Here is a 21,240-nt window from a genome sequence, read left to right on the forward strand (position 1 = left end):
AAAATTAAAATCCGTAACGCTGGGAGTCAGGTCCAGGAGCTGAACTGACCTTCTTCCTTCTTCCTTCCAGACCCAGGCAGCTCCAAGTAGCCTGAGGGGGACCCTCAATCCTTAGGCCCCAAGAGCAGAAGCCCAGAGTTGCTATTCTTATGGCTTCCCAATGGGCTTCAGTGTACCTTTTGTCTCTTTTCTCCTCTTCCCTGTGCCATTGACCTAAACTCTGGCCGCAGTGTTCTCAGAAACAGGATTCTTTCAGGTGGGGCACTTGCTAGAATGAATGGTTTGGCCCACGCGGGGAGCTGTGGGGTGAGGTGCTACTAAATGACTTTCTTTACTCATTAGAGTGTCACTAATAGATAGTAGTGTCACTAATAGTAGTGTTGGTTGTCCTTAGGTTAGCATCTTGGCAATGATAGAAGCCAGGAGCTCTGCTGAAGGTTCAAAATCCAGACTGCCTTTTTATCCCATTAAATGTTGGAGAGTGGCAGTCTTTCTTTATTTTGGTGTTTCAATAGGGGGGAAAAAAGTAAATCTGGAGTTTTTAATGATGGGGATGTGCTCTCAAGTCCAGGAAAGGCGGGCAAGAGGGAAGAGAGAGGTGTGGGGGTGGGGGATGAAAGGAATGAAGGTAGCCTTTAGGCCGGCCAGCAGGATAGGTTCCCTGGAAGAACTCACTAGGCCTCTGTTAAATGCCCTTTCAAACCAGGCATCTAAGATTAGCAGTGTGATATGCAGCACTGTAAAATCCCTCCATGGCTTGGCTCAACTATTTGCAAATCACTTCTGATTCAATTTTGTTTTGGTTATCTCAGTGTAAATAACAGTTAAGTGGGAGTTACAGATTTTTCAAACACTAAAAGTGATAAACAAAGCTAATGGCAAGTCCAGATAAGGAGGAAAACCACCCAGAAGAATCCACAAGTACAAGCAAAGAAATAAATGGGATAGTCAGATGTGTGTGTGCTTCTTGTCACCGAAACTTTATTTTTCTTCATCGGCAGAGTGGCAGAGGAGGTATATGCGGAGTGTTATTTAGACTGTTCTTGTTGGGAGTCTTTAGGATAATGCAGTAATGGGTGCTTAGTGAAGCAAGACAGTTTGGAATCCACAAAGCCATCCTCGGAAACAAAGATACAAGTGTTTCCCCAGCTGTTAGCTTACAACTCCCTCTAAACAGTTTTCACACCTCCATTTAAAAATAGTTGGCATAATGCTGTTTTCTTTCTCTGCGCGCCCTGACCACATTTCCATGGGGGGTGGGGAGGTGAATAGAAGTGGTTACAGTAGCATTTGGAGGAGAAGCCTTCACGTACCCGTACTTTTGGGGAGGCTTGGGGCGGGGCGGGGCGGGGGGGGGATGCAATTGAATTACCTGGAGAAATTCTTTGCACAAAGTGTCTCTCCTGCTACAAGTTGGGTGCGCGGGGAGGACTACACCCTGGCCCCGCGAGGAGGGCGACACAACAAAGGCCCCGGGGAGGAAGCGCACGAGGGTTCGGGGTCCTCCTCGGCGCCGCCGCCCGTGCGGACGCCCGCTCGCCTGCACCGAACCCCCGACTCCTCTCCTAACGCCATTGCGCGTGGCGCTGTGCGGGGCTCCACGCGTGTGGCCTGGGAGCAGGGGCCTGGGGGGGGCGCCCCCGCGGAGCCTCGCACGGGCGGGGACCCCGCGGCCCAGGGCAGCGCGCCCCGGGGCGCTCCCTCTCCCGGGCTTTGCGCACGGGCGGCGGGGCGCAGCCAGGCGCGGAGGTGCCCGGGTGGGCGAGGACGGAGCCGCACGGGAGCCGCCTCAACTTTGATCGGGCCGCGGCCCCGGGGGTGCAGGGGGTGCGGGGGGAGGGGGCCGCCGCCCCGCCCCGCCCGGGCCGGGAGCCGCCGCGCCGTGCGCCGCGCGCCTCCGCGGCTGCCTCTTTAATCAGGAACACAGAGGGGGCGGGCCCTGAGCCGGCGCGTAATCGGATCGCGGTGCCGCGGCGCTGACATCCACATGCTGCTCGGCCTGAAAAGGCTGGGGGGAGCCGGCGGGGACGCACAGGCGGCGAGCGAGGCACCGGCCCGCAGCCCGCCCGCGGCACATCCTCCGGCGCGCAGAGCCCGGCCCGGCGCCCGGCGAGGTGGAGGTGAGGGCGGCTCGCTGCCTGCCCGCCGCGCCCCGCCGCCGCGCCCCGCCGCCCGCAGCCGCCGCCGCTGCAGCCGCCGCCGCCTCTCCGCGGTGCCTCCCCTCGCCAGGCTGGCCGGGCGCGCGTAGCCGCTGGGGACGCTCCCGCCAGGGGGACCCGGCGAGGGCAGAGCCGCGCGGCCGCCTCCCGCTCGGGCCGTCCGGCCGTGGGCGCCTCCGCCCGCGTGGGGGTCCCGGGGGCCGGGGATGCGCGTCAGCCTCCGCCTCTGAGATCACAGCTGCCTGGGGGACCGGGGGATGCCCGAGGCAAGTCTGGGCTTTCCTTTTTATTATTATTATTATTATTATTATTTTATATACATATATATATTTTTTTCTTTACGCTTGGCTTTCGGGAAATCTCCGTGATGTTGTAGGAGAAAGGAAATGATACTTTGAGGAACTGGAGAGGACATAGATGCGTTTTCTTCTTAAGATTGGAAAGCCGTCCGCCCCCCTCTTCCCGGCTTGCCCCCGCTCTGCTGATTCCGAGAGCCACCCTCCTCTTGGGGAGGTGAGGATCCAGCAGGAGGAATAAAGGTGAAGACGGGCCGCCAGGACCCAGGACGGGGGACACTGACCTGACCGGTGCAAACCTTTGCAGAAGACACTGTAAGGAAGAACCTAAGGGAAAGAAAAACACAAAGACTTAAAATCATACAAGAAATCTGCGAAACCAGCTCTGGAGAAAGCCTCCTTCTCCAAAATGGATATGTTTCCTCTCACCTGGGTCGTCTTAGCTCTCTACTTTTCAGGATGCGAAGTGAGAGGCCAACCAGGTAAGCCCCTGAAAGTTTTTTTTTTTTTTTCCTGTTCATCTCAGCATGCTTTTCCTTTTAATAAGCAACTGCTCATATGGGCCACACGGAATGGCATAGAAGGAGGCTCCTTCTATACTAAATAATTTCAAGAGGGATCCCAGCCGGTCCTCCCTGCACCACCACGGCTCCTAAAACCCAACTTTTCTCTCCTGTTATGAGTGTGTGTGTGTGTGTGTGTTTTGAAACACAGACAGAATTTGGCGGTGTTCAGATGTCACATATGGACTGAATCAAAGGTTTAAAAATACTACAAAGCCTTTGCATTACAGTTTTTGGGATTTTTTTCCCCCTGTCTTGAAGCAGAACACATCTCCCTTGAGTTTCTTCAACCTAGCCAGTGAAATATAAATCATTTGCATTCTCTCCACTTAGCTGCATTGAGCAATGTTAACTGAAGGGCTTGGGAAACACAAGAGTCTAGTTTTGGTTTTCCAGCGCTGTGGATTCATTGCAGAATGTGTGGATACGCCTCAGAACCACAGGGCTCCGGCTTGATGGAGCAAGTTGGCCTGCAGCTGAGCTAGGGGCTTGGGGCTGGGCGCTGCTGGCAACCAAGGCGGCTGGTGGACCCCGCTCTCTTTCCTGCATCCATGTGTTTTCTGGGAAAGCAAATCATGTTCTTTTAAAAATTATTATTAGATAAAACAGACTGCGTGGCCTTCGAAGGTCTCTTACTCTTGTGAAGTGGTTAGAAACTTTTGAGTGGAATTTGTTCTCAACCACTGCCAAAAAGGGTGTGTGGACAGACTGCAGAGATAAGGACTGCAAGGCCCAGAACAGTCTGGGGCCAGTATTTGGCAGCGGGAGGAGGGCTGGCAAGGGGCACCCTGCCCGAGAAGGGCTTTCTGGGCGCAGGCAATCCAGTGGGGCTTGTCCTTCCTTGCCCACGCCACTCTCCAGAGTGAGCCTCTTCTCCCCTCGGAGAACAGTGTCGGGAATCTGGCAAAACTCTTGGAAGCTGCTACAGGTGATTGAGAATGGGGAAACCATCTGTGGAGGAAACAGGGGAAAGAGGAGGTACAGGCTTCCTGAAGTGCCCTTCCCGGAAGGCTCCTGCCGCAGTGGCAGGGCTAACCCCTTGCAGCTCCCTGGGCACCCTCCCTCCATCACAGCGGCCTGGGGGGTTCCGTGGGAGCCCAAAGGGGAAGCTGTGCGCTGGGTGCTCTGGTTCTCACCGCCGGCACCCCCCATTTCAGTTTGAGCGTCTACTTGAGGGGAAGCAGGACTGAGGAATGCCTTTGCCATCTACGTGCACACGTTTGCTGCCCCCCCCCCCCCCCCCGCCGTAGCCGGGCTTCAGGGCAGCTGCAAATCGTTTCAAAAGATGGGCGCAGGTCCCGCTTGGGGAGATTTCCTGTGTCTCCCCCAGCCCTCTTGCCTTAATTCTAAGTTCCCAGCTTGAAGCGAAATTAAATTACCTCCCACAGACCTAGATGCTGCATAAATTATGTATGTTTGTGTGATCCGCTGTGTGTGTGTGTGTGTGTGTGTGTGCGCGCGCGCGGAGAGGATGCCCACGGTATGTGGTGTATTCAGGCGCGGACTCCAGCAGGCCCCGGCGAGCGCGCGCACACTGGGGCACACGCCGGCACGCGCGCTCGCAGACACACACACACACACACACACACACACACAACTTCAGGTTCTGTGTGCTTTGCGGAGCGGGAGGGGTCGTGAAGACTCCGGGGCCATCTCCTACCCCAGATGTTCGCACATCTGTCCCCGAGCGCTGCGCGGAGCGTACGTGTGCGCGCGACGGCCGCTCGAACCCAGTCCCGCGCCGCCACCTGCCTGCGGCGCCCTCCGCAGAGCCCCCGCCCACCCCACCCCCCAGCCCAGGGCCGCGCTGCGTCACTTCTCCGAAGCCCGGAGGCGCCGCGCGCGGGGCAGGTCACCCGCTGCAGCTCACGCCGCAGGCAGCCCCGCACCCGGGGTGGGACCCCTTGTGGGACGCGCATCCGGGACCCGCCCGGGGAGGATCCTCTCCAGCCCCTCCAAAAGGCGACCGCAGAGCGCGGGGAGCTCGGGCTGGCCGTCGGAGCACCGACCCGCACGCGGGAGGCTGGCAGCGGGGGGGCAAAGGGCGAGGCCCCACTAGACCTGTGACTCACCCGGGGCGCGCCCGCCGGGGGTGGGGGGCTCCGGGGAGTCAGAGCAAAGGGAGGCGCAGGGTGCAGCCGGGGGGGCGGCTGCGCGGACAGCCCCACGGCCGCGGCGGCAGGGAGGCCCACGCGCGGCGCAAACCAGCTCCCCGCCCCGCGCCCCGCCGCCTGCTGCCTCCCCCCGGCCTGGGTTCGCGGGCTCGGGGTTCGGGGCCGCCGGGCGGGCCCTGCGCTGAGCGCCCCCTCCCGCCTCCCGCCTCCTGCGCTCGGCTCTGCCGCCGAACTGCCCTTGGCGCCCCCGGGGAGCCGCGGGAGCTGGGGAGCCCCGCGCTGGCCCGAGCGGGTGGCGGGGAGCCGGGCCGGGGGCGGAGAGGAGGCGGTTGCAGCCCCGGGGATGCGCGCAACCTGCCCCGCGCCCCCCGTGCGCCCGCCCGGACAGGTGAGGAGCTCGCGGCGCGCGGGCGTCCACGTGGTGGGGCCGTGGGGGTCCCCAGCCCCCCTCCGCGCGGTCTCTAACGCCCCGCATCGATTTGTGTGGGCTCCGCGGCAGAAACGGAGCCCAGCGATCCATAAACATTCTATTAGGGCAGAGAGATCCCCAGCGAAAGCAAAAGCAAGGCTCGGGGCCGGGGGAAGTTGGCCGCCTCCAACTCCTCCAGGCCTGCCCCCCCCTCCTCCTCCCCCCGACTCCGGACACCCCCAGGGACAGGCCTGCGGCATTTCCTCCGCGCGGTCCGCGGCCAGAAAGTTAAGTCTCCGCTGCGCAGAGGAGGGTTCTCGGCTGGGGAGGAACCTCTGCAGTCGCCGGCGCGGTCCGCCTCCCCTCCCCCCCCCCAGCCGCCTCGCCCCTGGCTTTTTCCACGTGAGAAAAAGAAATCTGCACGGCCAACGCTTCATTTTTCACTGATTGATTTCTTTTTAATATGCACACGAGTTAATGGAGGCGAGGCGAGCTGTGATTAAACGACTGTCCCCCCCCCCCCCGCCCCCTTTGCTCGCGCGGGCTGACTGCATCGCAGCTTTTCCAGCCGGGTCCCGGGCGCCCGGGGGCTGGGTGGGGGGGAGCCGCGGTCCAGGGACTGGCAGGGGCATGGCAGGGGTGGGGGGTGGGGGGATGAACCGGTCTCTCCTCTGGGAACCGTGGGGGCGGGGTGGGAATCCGCTTTCCTGGCAAAGCTTAGGGGATTCGGCTGGTCAGTGTCGCAGCTTCTGCGGCTCCGGTTGAATTTCTCTGGAAGGGGAGGGGAGGGAGCCCCGCTTCCCCGGCGCTGCTCGGCCCGCCGCCCCCCTCCGCCCTCCCCCCTTCCTAAGGGCTGCAGGCTGAGCGCAGAGCCCCCTGGCGCTAGCCGCTCCCCGTCCGCGCCCCGAAGCTCCCCTTTGCAAGAGTTAATGGGGAGGGGGGTGGTCTGGGGTTTGCTCAGGAAATTATTCAGGCCCTGACAATGGGTTTTTTTCAGATGGTGGCAACTCCCCGCCCAAACGTCTCCACCTCCGGGACACACCGCTTGGGGCCCGAAAGAACCAGGACCCTATAACCCACAACCTGCCTCCCCCTCCACCCCCCCCATCCCCGCCGCCCCCAGAGCTTTGATCTATGCTTGGGTTTAAACACCATTGCCATGGACACGGGCTGACGCGGTCAATCAACCTTGCGTCTGGAGTGGATGATCAGATAAGAGGTGTAAATTGTCTGTGGGAGACAGGTCTGGGTTCAAATAAATCCGAAAGGAGAAGCAATGATGTTCTAGGAGCCTGATGAGGGATTCTTTTTTAGCTCTCTCCCCAACATGCTGGAGGACTCCGGGCAGGTATAATGATTTGCCAGCAAAACCAACTCCTAGGTTGTGTACCGACAGCCTGGCCTGCTCTAGGCTCTGGGGACTGGTCTCATGCCCACATTTGGAGCTTGCCCAGTAAACGTTACCCCATAAGCAGCCACCGGAGGTAGTGAAACTGTTACCAATTGCCAACAGAGCACACAGTGCAAAACAGTGGGAAGAGGAGAGCTCCCCGTGCGTGCTCCAGGCAAGCGCCTTCTTGTCCAGGATGTGCCTGCTAGGGTTGTGAATGCCCGGGCGCACTGCAGGTTTGGACTGTTTGTTCATTCTGCGGAGCCTTCAGATTAAGTCACAGAGCACCCAACTGGCGAAATGTAAGGTTGGGAGGCTGCAGTGACTGGAACCCCAGGCTATCTAGACAGGACCCCTGCTGTCTACCAAATGGCTCTCATCCCCTGCTGTTGAATGTGAAAGTCCACATTCTGCAACCAGAAAGGTTAGCTCCTATCTTCCTAGTATAGAAAAAGTTAGAGGAATCCAAATGCCATTTCATATGCAATGGGGCATGAATGTAAACAAGGGCTGGGAGGGGTCTGGGGGCATCCGCGGAGAGAAATGCCTTGGACTAGATGATTCTGAGGCCCCTGCTTGGTGTTTTTCATTTCATTCAACTGCTCATTACAGTAATCAAGAGAATGACCTGACTTTGGGTGATCAGAGTGTGGGACAGTTCTTGGTTGATAGGATTCAGAGCCAGGCTTATTCATAAGGGTTTTCAGAACGTATTCCCCAAAAGTCCAGCTGGGAAAGTCTAGGAAACAGAGATGAGATTTTTTTCCTTTTTTAGAAGATGGAGCAGAAGCATGATACCTTTTAATTTCTTGCACTGTTGAGAAAGGACTTGAGACGTGACATCTGGGCAGTAGTTTATGTTGTCATTAACGTATTTGAAGTCTTTTATCGTCTGACCGTTATTTGCCACTGTGTGATCTTTGAAGCACCCTCCTTGAGTGGCAGACATGAGTTTGATCCCCTGAAGTTAGTCTTGGTATCTTTCCTTCCAGGTAAGGAATTCACTTTATTATTATTATTATTATTTTATTATTATTATTATTATTTATTAACCCATTCCTGGAAGACACAGGATGAGTTTGACCTAGGGGGAACCTACAGCGTTTTTTCAAAGCTTTATCAGCCTTGATGAGAAATGGCCAAGGGGCTTAATGGTTTCATTACCTAACAGGATTCGATGAGGCTGGATTCCTGGACACCGAGGCCTTGTAGTGTGTCTGGCCCTCCAGGAGAAAGCATCTTCTGAAGGTTTAGGAAGCTGTCAAGTTTAGATAAGGCTGAGCTCCGATCCTTTGGGACCTTGGTTGTATTAATAAGAAGAAATTAATTTTTAACCACTGGGAACGTTGCCAAATTATGTGACCTTTGGCAGACCAGCTGTGCTATAAAAATAAATCCCCCATTTCTGAAAATGCTGCTCCTATCCAGTAGAACAATAACAATGTGGCATTTGGGATAGGGATGAGTGGGGTTGAGGAGTAAGGAGAGAAATGGGAGTTGCCAGCAAAAAACCCTCAATGTTGTGACACATGGTTTCAGACCCGAACATCCTATCCACACCACCCTCCCTCCCCCAGAGAGCCGCACCTCGGTTTCCAGTACACAGGAAAGAGGGCCAGGAGGACAAGGAGCAGGGTGCCAATGTGTGCAGGGAGGGGAGAAGGTGTTAAGTGCTTCCAGCCCTCCCCACACCCCAGCCCCGAACACATCTCTCATTGTTCACACAGAAGGATTACTGGCACGGGAAAAGCAAAGGGAGATTTCACACAGGCAAAACATTTTTCTTTCTCTAAATGCCACTAAATAAGTTTGTCACATAGAAGTTTTGGGGAGCCCTGCCTTGGGCTTCCCAACTTCTGAAGCATCAAAGCCAGACTGCCTAGGTTTAAGATCCAGCTCAGCCGTTTGCCGGCTCTGGGGTCCAGAACACTTCATCTCTCTGAACCTCATTTCTTTCTCTGGAAAGTGTGTTTGATAGTAATACCTACTCTCCCTAGGTTTTTGGGTTTTTTTGTTTGTGTTTTTTTTTTTTTTTTTGTGCTATGGCAGGTTACATAGACTACTGTTTGGTCCAATTCCGAAGGTATTTGTCTTCAGAAGAGCTTCAGTGAGGTTGAACTGTATCTCATGATCATAGAAAGTACATTATAACCATTGTGGTAAGTTTATGTTATTTTTATGCATGTTTGTAATAAGTAAATAATGGTCATTCTCAGCTCTTACCCCACTGAACGTTTGTCTGTGTTTTATAAGCTTCAGATGCTCTCTCAGCACACTGTTCTTCAGAGAGCAATATTCTTTGCTGGGTTTTCAACTTAGATTTACGCCTCCTTGTTGCGTTTTTTTTTTTTTTCTCTTTCTCTCTCTCTCTCCCCTTGTTCTTCTGCTTTCAGTGTTCTCATCTCTACTTCGTTTTTTTTTAATCTCTCCCTTTCCTTCCCTTTCCTTTTCTCCTGGTCCATCCTTCATCACTGCAAGTATGCTCAGCAGGGAGCACTGTGTGGAAGGTGCTCCCCGAACGTGCAATAACTTCTACTCCGGCGGCGTTAAGGCCCCTCAGCAGCTGAACTCAAGAAAGTCATCATAAAGACAAAATAGCTTTTACCCAGCAAGACTCTTAATAATCCCATTTCCCTCTGGGTCTTCATAAAAGAGGCATGATCTAATCCAGGAAAAAGGGAGGGGGTTGGGAATAACAAAAGGAAAGCTCTCCCCAGTAGCGCGCAGTGGATGGGGCTGCTGGCCAGTTTAATGCACATATGCAGTGAATCCCTACTCACCGCCTCCAAAGATCCTGATAACCAATGATCTGGGCTCTGGCCAGTCTTTCAGCAGAGAAGATAAAGGGAACTGTGAACTACTGGGCCGAGCACTAGTAATAATAATAATTGTTTTGATAAAGGGGAAAAATAAAACAGAGGTGCCCCAAAGGCATATTGGGAGAAGGGAGATGGGGAGGGATAGGTAGAGAGAAGGGGCCTGAAACCCAGCAAGAGATCATCTGTTACCAGCACACAGTCTTGTGATGAAGCAGCAAGTGTGTGTCTTCCTGGTGCTACGGGTAACAGATATCTAGAACTCACCTTTGGAAGAGTGAGGGAGGGATGGGACAAAGAAACCCTCAGATAAATTATTTTTACCATTACTAGGATTAAAATTGTAAATATCCCTTTGAACTGCATCATCATTATTATCCAAGGTTTAGAGTGTCTTTGGAGACATGATTCACATAACTCAACCTTAACTCATGACCAGGTATAGGACAATTTGTGATAAGGCTTCCTCGAGTTTGGGCTAGCTAATGATTCTTTTGGCCTTATGTCAGTCAACTAGTAACTGGTGAATTCATCATACCTCACTGAGTCGGACTTTTGGGGAAGGCTCTGGGTTTTATCCTATGAAGTTCACCAAAGACGAATGAGGAAGGAGTCATACTCTCAAGTTGCAGTGGTCCAGCGGAATGGATCGGGCTGTCCCGAGCTCTTGCACACCTTAGAAGGCATTAAAAAGCTTCCATCTCCGAGGTGCGAGGTTTGAGATACGGAGGCTGGTTGAGTCCTCTTGGTGTGGGAGTCCAGGGAGGGTGGAGGTGGTATCTCAGCCTGAGAAGATGGATGGGCTTTAGAGCTGGAAAATGGGTATCAGGGGAAGATGAGAGCAGAGAAATAGACACTGGGTTTAATTGGAGAACACTCAGAAGCTGCAGTTTAAAATATGTGGAGGGAAAGAATTGCAAATAAGGATTGCACACAGAAATGATTCCTTAGGCTAAATGCAAGGCCCCATTGCTAGGCCAAGGGGTTTGGATTCCATTCACTAACGAATGGGGCGCCACTGACGTTTTAACATGAGCCTTCAGTTAATCAAAATAAATGAAACAAAAATCATATTACCCTTTTTTTCTCCTTCGGTTTTTGGAGAGACTTCAGAATTATTCTTCCTCTATTTCCTTCCCCAAATGTCTGTTGACATGGTCAGGAATTGTAATCCCAGATCTCTCATCAATGGCATCAAAATTGCATTTGCAAAGAGGGCTGGAAAAGAGTGGACATAAATATAAACTAATGATATTATATTGGCTGCCCTATTGGAATTGCATTTGTTTATGATATAAGATGACAAATAACAAGGTTACCACAGGTGGCATGATTCGAGGTCAGAGGAGGTAATCACATCAAACTTACATTTTAACGATTAAATGAAGGTTCATTTTTAGAATCCAGATGAAGGGGAAAAGACTTTGTGAAGGTCCCATTTCCAGACCCAACTCCCAGTTCTGTCCTTGGTGAATCCTTTGGAGGTGTTTCTGAAGAGGGAGCTTGCCTGGTTCCTGACTCCTTTCTTGCTATGCTTATGTGCTGTCTTCCACTCCCGCCCTCTCATCCCCTCCTTGTTGCCCTCCCAGAGGTTCTTTTATTCAGATTTTGAACTTTATCACTGCAAAAGTTCACAGGGATTTCCATTTGCTGTGCCTTCAGGAGTGCATCATTCACTGCCACCCGGCCCCATAAATTGAATAGATTGCATCCCTTCCCGGTTGCCTTAGGAAGTGGTCAAACAGCCACATTCCTGGGCTGATGGATTGGCTCATTTCTTCCCAGCTTAAGCCAAGATACAGATTTTATGAGACTGTCTTGTGACAGACTGAAGTCGCTTTGAATAAAACAAAATCCAGCCTCAGCTCACAGAAATAACTTTTAAAAAGCAGCTTATCCGGGGTTAGTGAGCAAAATTTGGTTAAAACCCTGAGCAGAGGACTTAGATGATTCAGGCAAGGGATTTGAAGAAACTCTGGTCGTCCTTTTTATGCATCACTGTTGCTGACATGATCACACACACAACTACACATCCACAATGTTTATCAATATGCAGCCATAGACTCGGTTAAGGAAAGAAACCCACGTGAGTAGAGCTAATGTGATTGAAAGAGACATCTGAACCCTCCATAATGCAAGACAGGCATGCTCCTCGGAAAAATCCTAGAGGTTGTTTCAAGGCTTACCACACCGATGAAACAGGAGTAACACCTTGTTCTCTAGGAGAAGAGGAAATCTTTTTAATTTTCGGTTCAATCTTTGGGTTACAGGATCCTTTCCCCCCACCTCATCCTATATGCTTTGGATTAGAAAACTGGAACTGACCTTTAGAATCACCCCCTCTCACTTTCTAGGTGAGGAAACAAAGTCGTAGAGGTGTCTCCTGACTTACCCAAGGTCACACAGCCTGCCAGTGGTGAGACCATATTGAAGACAAGATTTCTTGCTAGTGAAGTGGCAAGGTGACAACCGTCTCTCTTTTGCAATAGGAGAAAGAGCTTCTTTGCCTTGCCACTAATCATGAAATGAAAGCAATGCTGTGGGGGCACAGCATTGTGTCTGCCTTCCTCTCAGGTCCTCGGGTCATGATTCAGGGATCCTGGGGTGGAGCCCTGCCCCTCCCTGCTTTCTCTCACTGTGGCTCTTTCTCCTTCTCTCAAATGAATAAATAAAATCTTAAAAAAAGAAAAGAAAAGAAAGAACAAGTTAGCTAGCTAGCTGTGGAAGTAGGAACAGGATGGGATTATGCTGTGGATAAAGGATAAATTCTGCTTTAAATAAAATATATTGTTTTCAGGAGAAATGAGATCCACTGCTCTTCTCCACCAGGTATATGGTGTACATGACCCTTAGGTATATGCAAGAAATAGATGTCTCCTAATCCTTCCACTTCCCTTTTACAAGGCACTTTAAAGTAACAAGGGAACTGAGATCTCTTCAGTGGGTTTCAGACTGTGTTCCCCAAAGCCCCTCGGAGGTGATGGGGAACTGTGAGGCCCAGACTCTACACCCCTTCTCGCTGCCCTACCTCCTGCACCCAAGAGAGCTCTACTTCTGCTTCTATCTGCTTTGGACACTGGAGTTCTGTTCCAAGAGCAAACAAACACTTCTAAGAAGAATTTTGAAAACTACACACTTGATTTAATCCACTCATTGAATTGCAGGGTAGGAAGCTGAGACCGGGAAGGTCCCCAAGTGAAAAGCCAGGCGCGCTTCATGCCCTCTTCTTGCTACTATGGGACCACCCCGCCCCCTACCTAGTAACTTGCTCCCATTATCCCAGACCCACCTTTGACAACAACCTGAGTCTCCAGTCCCACGTTCAGCCAGTCCTACATTTCCCTGGTTTTGCCAAGGACTTTTTCCTTCGGTTCAGCTAAACCAAGTGATCTGATCGTTGTTTTGCGGGGGGGGGGGGGGGGGGGGGGGGGGGGGGGGGGACGGACTGCCAGCAGGCTGTTGCCTGGTGTCACCTGGTGCCTCTGCCTGTCCTGGAGTGAGCCATTGTAATTCTAATTATTTAAAAGTATTCACAGCAGTCAGGCTTCTTTTTGGTGAATATTATTGTCAAGTTCAGGCCAGACTGTGTTCCTTTAAGACCCCTCCAGCTGAATTTCCTTAGAAGGCAGACCAGATTTTTCAAAAGATTTTCTTCTACTTATTACTTCCTAAAAATCACATATGACCAAGAAACTAGTGGTTGTCTTAAACTGGGTTCTGTAGAAGGATAAGTTCCTTCTGGAGCTGGCAAAATGCCTTAGAATTGTAAGTGGATGGATACAAAATCCCTTTACCTTACCCACAACCAGGTTACCTCCAGGGAGCATCAGATGCTGCTTAGGCCACCGACAAAAACGAGCCCATCTGAGGAGGAGAAAAACAAAAATAAAAACAACGAAAAAGAGACAGAAAGATATAAATGCCAGAAATAATCTGACATTTCACCTGTCAAATAAAAACACCTAAATACTCATCATGGGAGGAAAAATCAGACCTTTATGACTTTAGGACTTACTATTCCCTTTCTTTCCAATTACGTCTAGTGGTGTCACTTTAATCCTTTTATTCTTGGGCCTCAGAGGTCTTCATCTGGCCTGAGCTGGCTCATCGGCTGCCCTCTCCAATGAAAACCTCTCTGAACAGCCTGGGTTTGCCTGCTTCTCTTTGGGAAATGAATTTGCCCCAGGTGAAAGGTATTCGCAAAATAGCTGGAGAAAGAAGTCCCTTGTCAACTCACCAAACAGGCTCGGTAGCTCAAACTTCTACAGGGCCAGCTTCCCTTGTGTCTATGGAGATTGGCCTAAAGGGGTTTGCCCTCGAGTTCAACTCGCTTTGGCTGAGCTGGGCTCCTCTGACACAGGACAGAGAGCATTTATGCTGTCCCTGCTGGGACACAATACAGGCCTCCAAAGGAATGGACGGTGTAGCTCTTCAGAAGAAATTCTAGTTCATTTCTATTGGGGGCATGTCTGTATTCAAGAAATGAAGGCTCCTCCAACCTGGGAATGAAATATCAGCGATCAAGAAGAGGTGTAGTAGAAGGATTGTGTTTTCTTTATGAGTTTTATGGATATATTTCAAGAATTCGATGCTCTCCAAGAAAGATAGAAACAGAAATTGTAGTATTTATCTTGGTGGATATATGTCTGTGAAAATGATGTGTGATATTTTACGAGAGGGTGTGAAAGCGTGTATGGGGCCGAAGTGTGACTTTCCAATATGTGTATGTACCCGACGTACGCTCCGTATCTATGTTTGCGTGTGCTTCTGAGTGTGAGTGCCATCCGAACCAGCATGGGAGTTCATAAATGTTTGGGTATAGAAGGGGTTAACTACACAAAAGCAAAGCAGATGTTTTAATGAGTTTTCAAAAATTTTCATAAAGTGCCTTGATTTTCCTCGGATAAAAACAGGACAGAAAAAAAAGAAATGAGTTACCCCTTTTTCTTTCCGTTGAGTTTTTACCACGGAAAATATAGACCATCAGCCATGGATTATATATAGTCTCCAATTTTTTTTTGGGTGGGGAGGTGATCACTCCTGGTGTGGATGAGAAATGAAACCTTCCTGTGAGGAAGTTTCCTGTCTTTATTGCTGATTATGTGTGCCTGGTCTGATTCCTAAAAGCTCGAACTTTGGGGGCGCAGGGAATTGAGAAGTTCTCCTTTCGGGGAGGAGTGGCTGGAGAGAAGCTGAGCAGGGCTCAGAGAAGGAGGGAGAGAGTGTGGATGATGTAGAAGCCACAACAATTACTAAACAGGAGCTCAACTCTGATCCCCTCTTGATGAGTTCCAAGGCGAACAGTGTGGTTTGGGGTGAGTATGCAGCGGGGCTGCAGGTTCCAGCCAAACAGCTGGCAGAGGAGCTGTACCCAGGAGAGTAATCCCCTCTCCTGCTAGCCTGGTGAGAGCAGCTGGCCATCTGAGCCCCCACACCTCCACTTTCTCCGAGGTTCCTTCTCGGCCCCATTTCACACGCAGGAGCCAGCACCAACAGGCCACAGTCTGACTTGCTGGAAGGAGCTGAGAGCCCAGCATGGCAGTGGTGTGGGCAGGGGCGCTGGCTGCAGGGGACAGGGGCGGCACGGGGCTTCTGCTGGCCTCCCCTCTCTCTGCGGGAGGGCTGGGCCCATTGTCCTGCTGGACTGGGGAGGGTGCAGGGTCATTAGTTAGAGGATGATGTGGTCTCTGCTAGCCAGAGGAAATGGCTTGCTTTTGTTTTCCACCCAGTAGGAAATGGAACCTGAATCCATTAGATTCTGGGCAGTTCAACACGGCACAGTTTGAGCTCTTGGAGGCACGATGCCTAAAAGGCTACTTGTGTGGATTTGTGTGTCCCAACCACCATTGTGCAGCATGCCCATCTTTTATGCATTTAAAGCCTGTCAGGCTGGTAATCTAAAGCAGAGGTCTGGAAGACAGTAATGCCAACAGACATGGGGAATAGTAAAGTGCACCTGTAGAGTTAAAAAATGCATGACCCTTTCCCTCAAAGACTGAACACAGGAGAAAGACCCCGTCCTGTAGGGTGGCTGCTGAGCCGTAATACATAATTCACGGGCCCATGCTGCTCCATGCAGATGGCGATATTAAATCGTGATTGATGCTAAGAGAGGCGCACATCTCAGGAAGGTCTCCGGGAGGCTTCTGAATATTTCCAGGTCTCTCATGCCTTCCTATCTTCTGTTCTACCGTGGTATTAAGCAAAACCCCCCATTTCCCAGGAACCCCTCCTGGGGATTACAGAACTTCACTCCCAAATATATGATATTCTTCAAATGTCATCACCCACCTTTTCTGCCTTTGAAGTCTCCCCCTTGCCTCCTGGCCCACATGAAGCTGTTTACCTCCAGCCAGGCACTGTTGGGAAGGAGGTGGGGGCAGCTACACCCCTGCAGTGGCCTTTCAAATGGCTGGTTAGTGGTCGCTGCTGGACAAAGCAGCAGCACACTCTGGTGGTGGTGACCAGGCAGGAGGGACAGTGGGTAGAAAGCAATAGAAAAACACAAAGCACTTTTGTCGAAACTCTGAGGTCAGAGCCCATGAATTCTCCAATGCAGATTTTTCCACTCGGTGTATAATGAAATAATAAATCAAATTTGTGGTGTATGTGGAATTAAATGTTTGGGGTTTTTGCTTTTTCTTTCTTAAAAAAAAGAGAGAGAGAGAGAGAGAAGAAGAAGCTAAAATCACCCTCCAGGGCCTGTTCTGGCCCAAAGCTGAAAGTGCTTCCTCCGCATCACATGTAATTGTTACCAGGCTCGCTTGTGGGTCGGCACCACAAAACCACTATTGTCAGTTCCCGGAGCCGTTACTTCTGGCTGCCTGGGCTGGGCTGGGAGACACCGAATGAAATGAAGGATTTATGAGATAAAGATAGAGATGAGAGGTTTGAGCAAAAGGAAGATGCACCAAGGAGAGGAGACAGGAAAAGGCAGGCGGGGGGGGGGGTGTTATGTTTGCTACGCTCTTGTGTTTTTTTCATCTCAGACCATGTAATTGGGAATATTTATGATCACTTTCTGGAATATTTTAATTTGGGAGTGTGTATGATTGTACACACATCTGTGTGTGTGTGTGTTCAGTTGGGTGAGTCGGGGTTGGGGGGATGAGCTGAAATAATCTCTTCCACCGAATGAGTAAGTAGGTTAGTCTTCTGGACTGCCATAAAAGGTCTGTAAAACAGTTTTAATCAGCCACTGGTAAGGAAGAGAAACAAGGAGAGGGGAAAAAAAAAAGGCTGTAGCATATTTGAAGTTCTTTGGGTTCTTTGCCTTCTCTTTCAGACTCACCCTGTGGAGGTCGTTTGAATTCCAAAGATGCTGGCTACATCACCTCCCCAGGTTACCCCCAGGATTACCCATCCCACCAGAACTGCGAGTGGATTGTTTACGCCCCCGAACCCAACCAGAAGATTGTCCTCAACTTCAACCCTCACTTCGAGATTGAGAAGCACGACTGCAAGTAAGCAACTAATTGTATATCCAACGGGACACACACTCCCACCCACGTCCCTGGGCTCCTGCCACTTATGGCACCTGATGGCAGCCCCCATAACCCAGGACCTGCTGAATAGGGGCCCCAGAGGGAAACCTCAAGATGATGTTCTCTTTCAAGGGAAATAAAGGCCCAGTGGATCCCATAGTATAGAGGGAAGAGCCTTCTTGAGTGAAGAGGGTAGAGAATAGTACCCTGTATTCAAAGTGGGCAGTGGAGGAGAAGTCTATCCTAGGGGCATGAGGTGGAGTACAATATGCCAGTTCTTGACTTTGGGACTCACTTTCCCCTTGGAGAGCTCTCCATTTCCACCGCTGCCACCGCATGTGGAAACCCCACCAGCTTCCCTACTAAACTAGTAGCCAGGTCCCCAAGTAGAGACATCTCTGCATCCAGCCCCAGAGGATCAAGCTGTTATTTTATGAACCAGCAGCTGGTTTCCTTAAGGAAAGGGAGTTAAAAATCTGAGTCTACACTGGTGGGTGTCAGATTCGCATCGATTCTTGTTACCTGGGCTGCACAGGTTGGAGTCCCAAAGCTGGTGTCACGGATTTATTTCACCGACACCGTTCTAATTACTTTACAAATATCAATCCATCCAGGGCCCACGGTGGCTCTGGGGAAGTCGGTGCTGTCAGGACTTCCATTTTGCAGATGAGAAAACCAAAGCTCCAGAGCACTTGTCACCCAAGGAGGCTCAGTTGGGCTCGTAACACCAGTCCTGCCATCTTGGAAATGGGTAGAGACCAAGTGGGCACTTAGACATCTGTGAGAGCTTTAGAAATGCCTTCTTGACACCAAGGTCCCTTAAATTAAGGCGAAGGAGCAGGTAACGTAGTAATGTCAAGAATGAATGTGCTTTGTACCACCTAGTGGGCTCTGGAAATCTGCTTATTGAAACAGTAGTGTGAGTTTTCTGTGCAGCAAAGAACGTACCAATGATCGTGTCCTGCTCCCAGTGTGCACTCACACTGTGCCGTTGCTCTGATGGGTGTTTGGTATCCCCTTATGATTCATCAACAGTCTGGACATTCCTTGTGGCCAAGGTGTTGCAAGAACGGAAAAATTAATAAAGGGGCCAGCTGGCGAGAAAGTGCAAGGGAGCAGACCTCCCTTTAGGCCGGCTCATCCGTGTGCGGGAGACAAGGCCCCCTTTTAACCAGGGCTAGCCCGGGAGGCAGTGAATGTCACCGTTACCCTCCTAGGGCTACTTCACACTTACATAATGGTTTTCTCCTAACAAGAGGTAGTCTTCACTGAAAACTGGAGGGTTTCCAGGATGGATGCCTCATGTGACAAAGAGTCATAAGACGGATTTTCTAATCCCAGATCTGCTCTTGACTCGGTGGATGACATAGGGTAGCTCATCAGTTCCTCTTTGTCTGAGTGAAATGCGCAGCCTGATACACTTGCACAGCATCTCAGGCCTGCTGATTCCCCGCAGTGGACTTCAGCAAGAGTTTCTGTTGGAAGAGCTCCTATATTGGGTGTTTTTGCTCCTAGTCCCTTTGGCTGGGCTGCAGAAGGTTGGCACACACCGAAGCATAATGCACAGAGAGCTCGGGTCTGAGCTCAGAGAAATTTGACTAAGCACCTCTGTCGACTGAGGGCCAAATTCTGTTATGCTGATGCCAGCAGATCTCCCGGGGAAATCGCTAAGAGGTCATCTTATGTATATTCATAGCGGCAGGAGGAGAAGGCATGGCTTTCGGAAGGAAAAACTCAGGGAGCCAGTGAGCCTGGCTTAACACGTGTCAGGCAGTATGAAAGGCCAGGAGGACATGCTCCTGCCCTGGTTGGGGCTACGGGGTCCGCCTTCCCCTCATAGGACTCAGCTCCAGGGCTGCAGAGAACTCAGGTTGCTGGAGTCTCCGGCAGCAGAAGGGGACTAGGATGTTGCCTCTTGCTGGACTTGGATTAGGGGAAGCGGTCAGGGGTCAGGTTCTCTCCTGGCTCATCATCCTCACTAAGTAGCTTCCTGTTTTCCTCCCCACTCCCCCATGGATGCTTCTCGCTTGAACTGAAAAGGTCTGGAGGGTCAGAAAAGAAAAATCTTTCTGGGGTCTCTTTTCCGCAGGGCCAGATTGTCAGAAAGGCTCTGGTGGGGTCCAGCCTCCACTACTTCAACCGCACTCGTGGGTCTCTCTCCCTCCCGCCGCCCCCTTTCCCCTCCGTTCGCCATTTCTCTGTTCTTCCTGCTCATTTTTGTATTTAGAAACACCCATCGGGTTCTCTTGCTCTGCAAGTATCTTTAACATTCTTCCCCGGCCACTTGCATTTGCAGTAGCTGAGCTGCTCCTGGGCCGCTCGACCTGCTGGCAGAGGAACAATTAACCTAATGCAGGTCCTCGAAGTTCTGGGTGGTTCCTCCTCTCTCCCCACCTCTCCTCCTTCGTTCCAGCGGAGCTCCTGGCTTTGGAAAGCACTTACTACCGAAGGAAATTAGACTCCTTTCTCCTTTCATTTCCGGTGCATGTTTGGAATTGCACTTGGCTCTGCAGGCCCCCAGCGGGGATCCTTACGGGGGATCCTTAACAGGGAGTGAACCACAGACAGGACCCCCCCAGCGCCCAAGCAGCACCCCGAACAGCACCCCGAGCAGAGCCAGTCCCGCACCAGCACCTGCCCTCACGTCTCCTCCCCGTGCTCCCGACGATGGGAGGCCCTGCAGGGGCTGCCACCCAGACACGCAGACACAGGCCCTTGGCTCTCCAGTCCTTGCGATCCGACAACGCACAGGTGGAGCCCGTTGAAGAATAAAACCCCAGACAGACCTTTCCCTCCTTAACGGCCGCTCATTCATTTTGTTGCCCGAGAGCCTGCTGTCTGCTGGGAAACTTTTGCTCAGGCCCGGCCTGAGCCACGGCCTCGTGCGGGGCTCCTCGACACCCCTCGACTCCCCCGACGCCCCCCGCGGGCTGCAAGCGGGCCTCTGCACCCCCAGCTCCTGCCGCTGCTCCGAAACCCCTGCCACCTCCCTGTGGCCCAGGGACCCAGGGGCAGGGCTCAGGGCCACCTGAGCAACAGGGCGAAGCCCCTGGGCCCTGCTGCGGCGGGGCTGCTCCTGCTCCCCATCTGCATCACGGCGCTAGGGTGCCCGGTGGCTCAGGTCATGATCGCAGGTGTGATGAACACCCACAGCCACACTTGAATCTTTTCCCGCTTCTGAAATTGAAGATATATCCGTGTTGTTAAGAACAGCCACCTGCGTATGACACACAGCTTATTCACGAGTCCTCAAACAGGCATGGCATCCCCCCCCCCCCGCCCCCAACCCTGGAGGCCCAAGTAAAACCAAAACCCAGAGTCTGGGCCCTGTTAAGAATTGGTCATTTCCAGATGGGTGTCTGGGAAAACGTGCTTCACAAAGTGCACAAACCACTAGGAAGACTAAAAGAACAGTTCTTGGGCTAAAATACGCACATGAAGCTGATACGAATGATTTTATGTGTGCATTCAGTGCAGCGTCATCTCGTTCACCACGAGGCACGGAAAACCCGCGCTCCATCCAAGTGAAATTTTTAGATACCCAGACCTACTCCTTTAGAGTTCCAAAGTCCTTTTTTGAACGGATTTCTTTTCTTTTCTTTTCTTTTTTTAAGATTTAATTTATTTATTCATGAGAGGCAGAGAGAGAGAGGCAGAGACACGGGCAGAGGGAGAAGCAGGCTCCAGGCAGGGAGCCCCATGTGGGACTCGATGCGGGGACCCCGGGGTCACGCCCTGAGCTAAAGGCAGACACTCAACCACTGAGCCACCCAGGCGTCCCTTAGGTTCAGGGATCAAGTCTCACATCTGGCTCCCTGCCAGGAGCCTGCTTCTCCCTCTGCCAGTGTCTCCGCCTCCCTCTCTGTGTCTCTCATGAATAAATAAATAAATAAAATCTTTAAAAAAAAAACATTCTAAATCATGCGCCACACTTCCTTGTCTTCTTAAAACCAATGCTGAGGGGAGTCAACTTTTCCTTGATGATTCAGGCTCTAATTTTAAACTTCGC

General features: G+C 51.8%; 1 protein-coding gene across 3 annotated transcripts in view; it reads left to right on the top strand.

Moving 5' to 3' along the window:
• The first annotated feature begins 1,975 nt into the window (after positions 1-1,975).
• The window catches only part of NRP2 (neuropilin 2), a 115,457-nt gene continuing 96,192 nt past the window's right edge, over positions 1,976-21,240 (top strand). For 2 of the 3 annotated variants that reach the window (XM_055345186.1, XM_055345188.1), the window contains exons 1-2: positions 1,976-2,937; positions 17,033-17,210. In XM_055345186.1, the coding sequence (XP_055201161.1) occupies positions 2,865-2,937; positions 17,033-17,210 (251 nt within the window). In that variant the 5' untranslated portion in view covers positions 1,976-2,864. The remainder of the gene's footprint in view (positions 2,938-17,032; positions 17,211-21,240) is intronic. The other variant, XM_055345187.1, reaches the window with a different exon arrangement.

Source organism: Nyctereutes procyonoides, unplaced genomic scaffold (assembly GCF_905146905.1).
Source record: "Nyctereutes procyonoides isolate TBG_1078 unplaced genomic scaffold, NYPRO_anot_genome, whole genome shotgun sequence".
In the NCBI taxonomy this organism is placed as follows: Eukaryota; Metazoa; Chordata; class Mammalia; order Carnivora; family Canidae; genus Nyctereutes; species Nyctereutes procyonoides.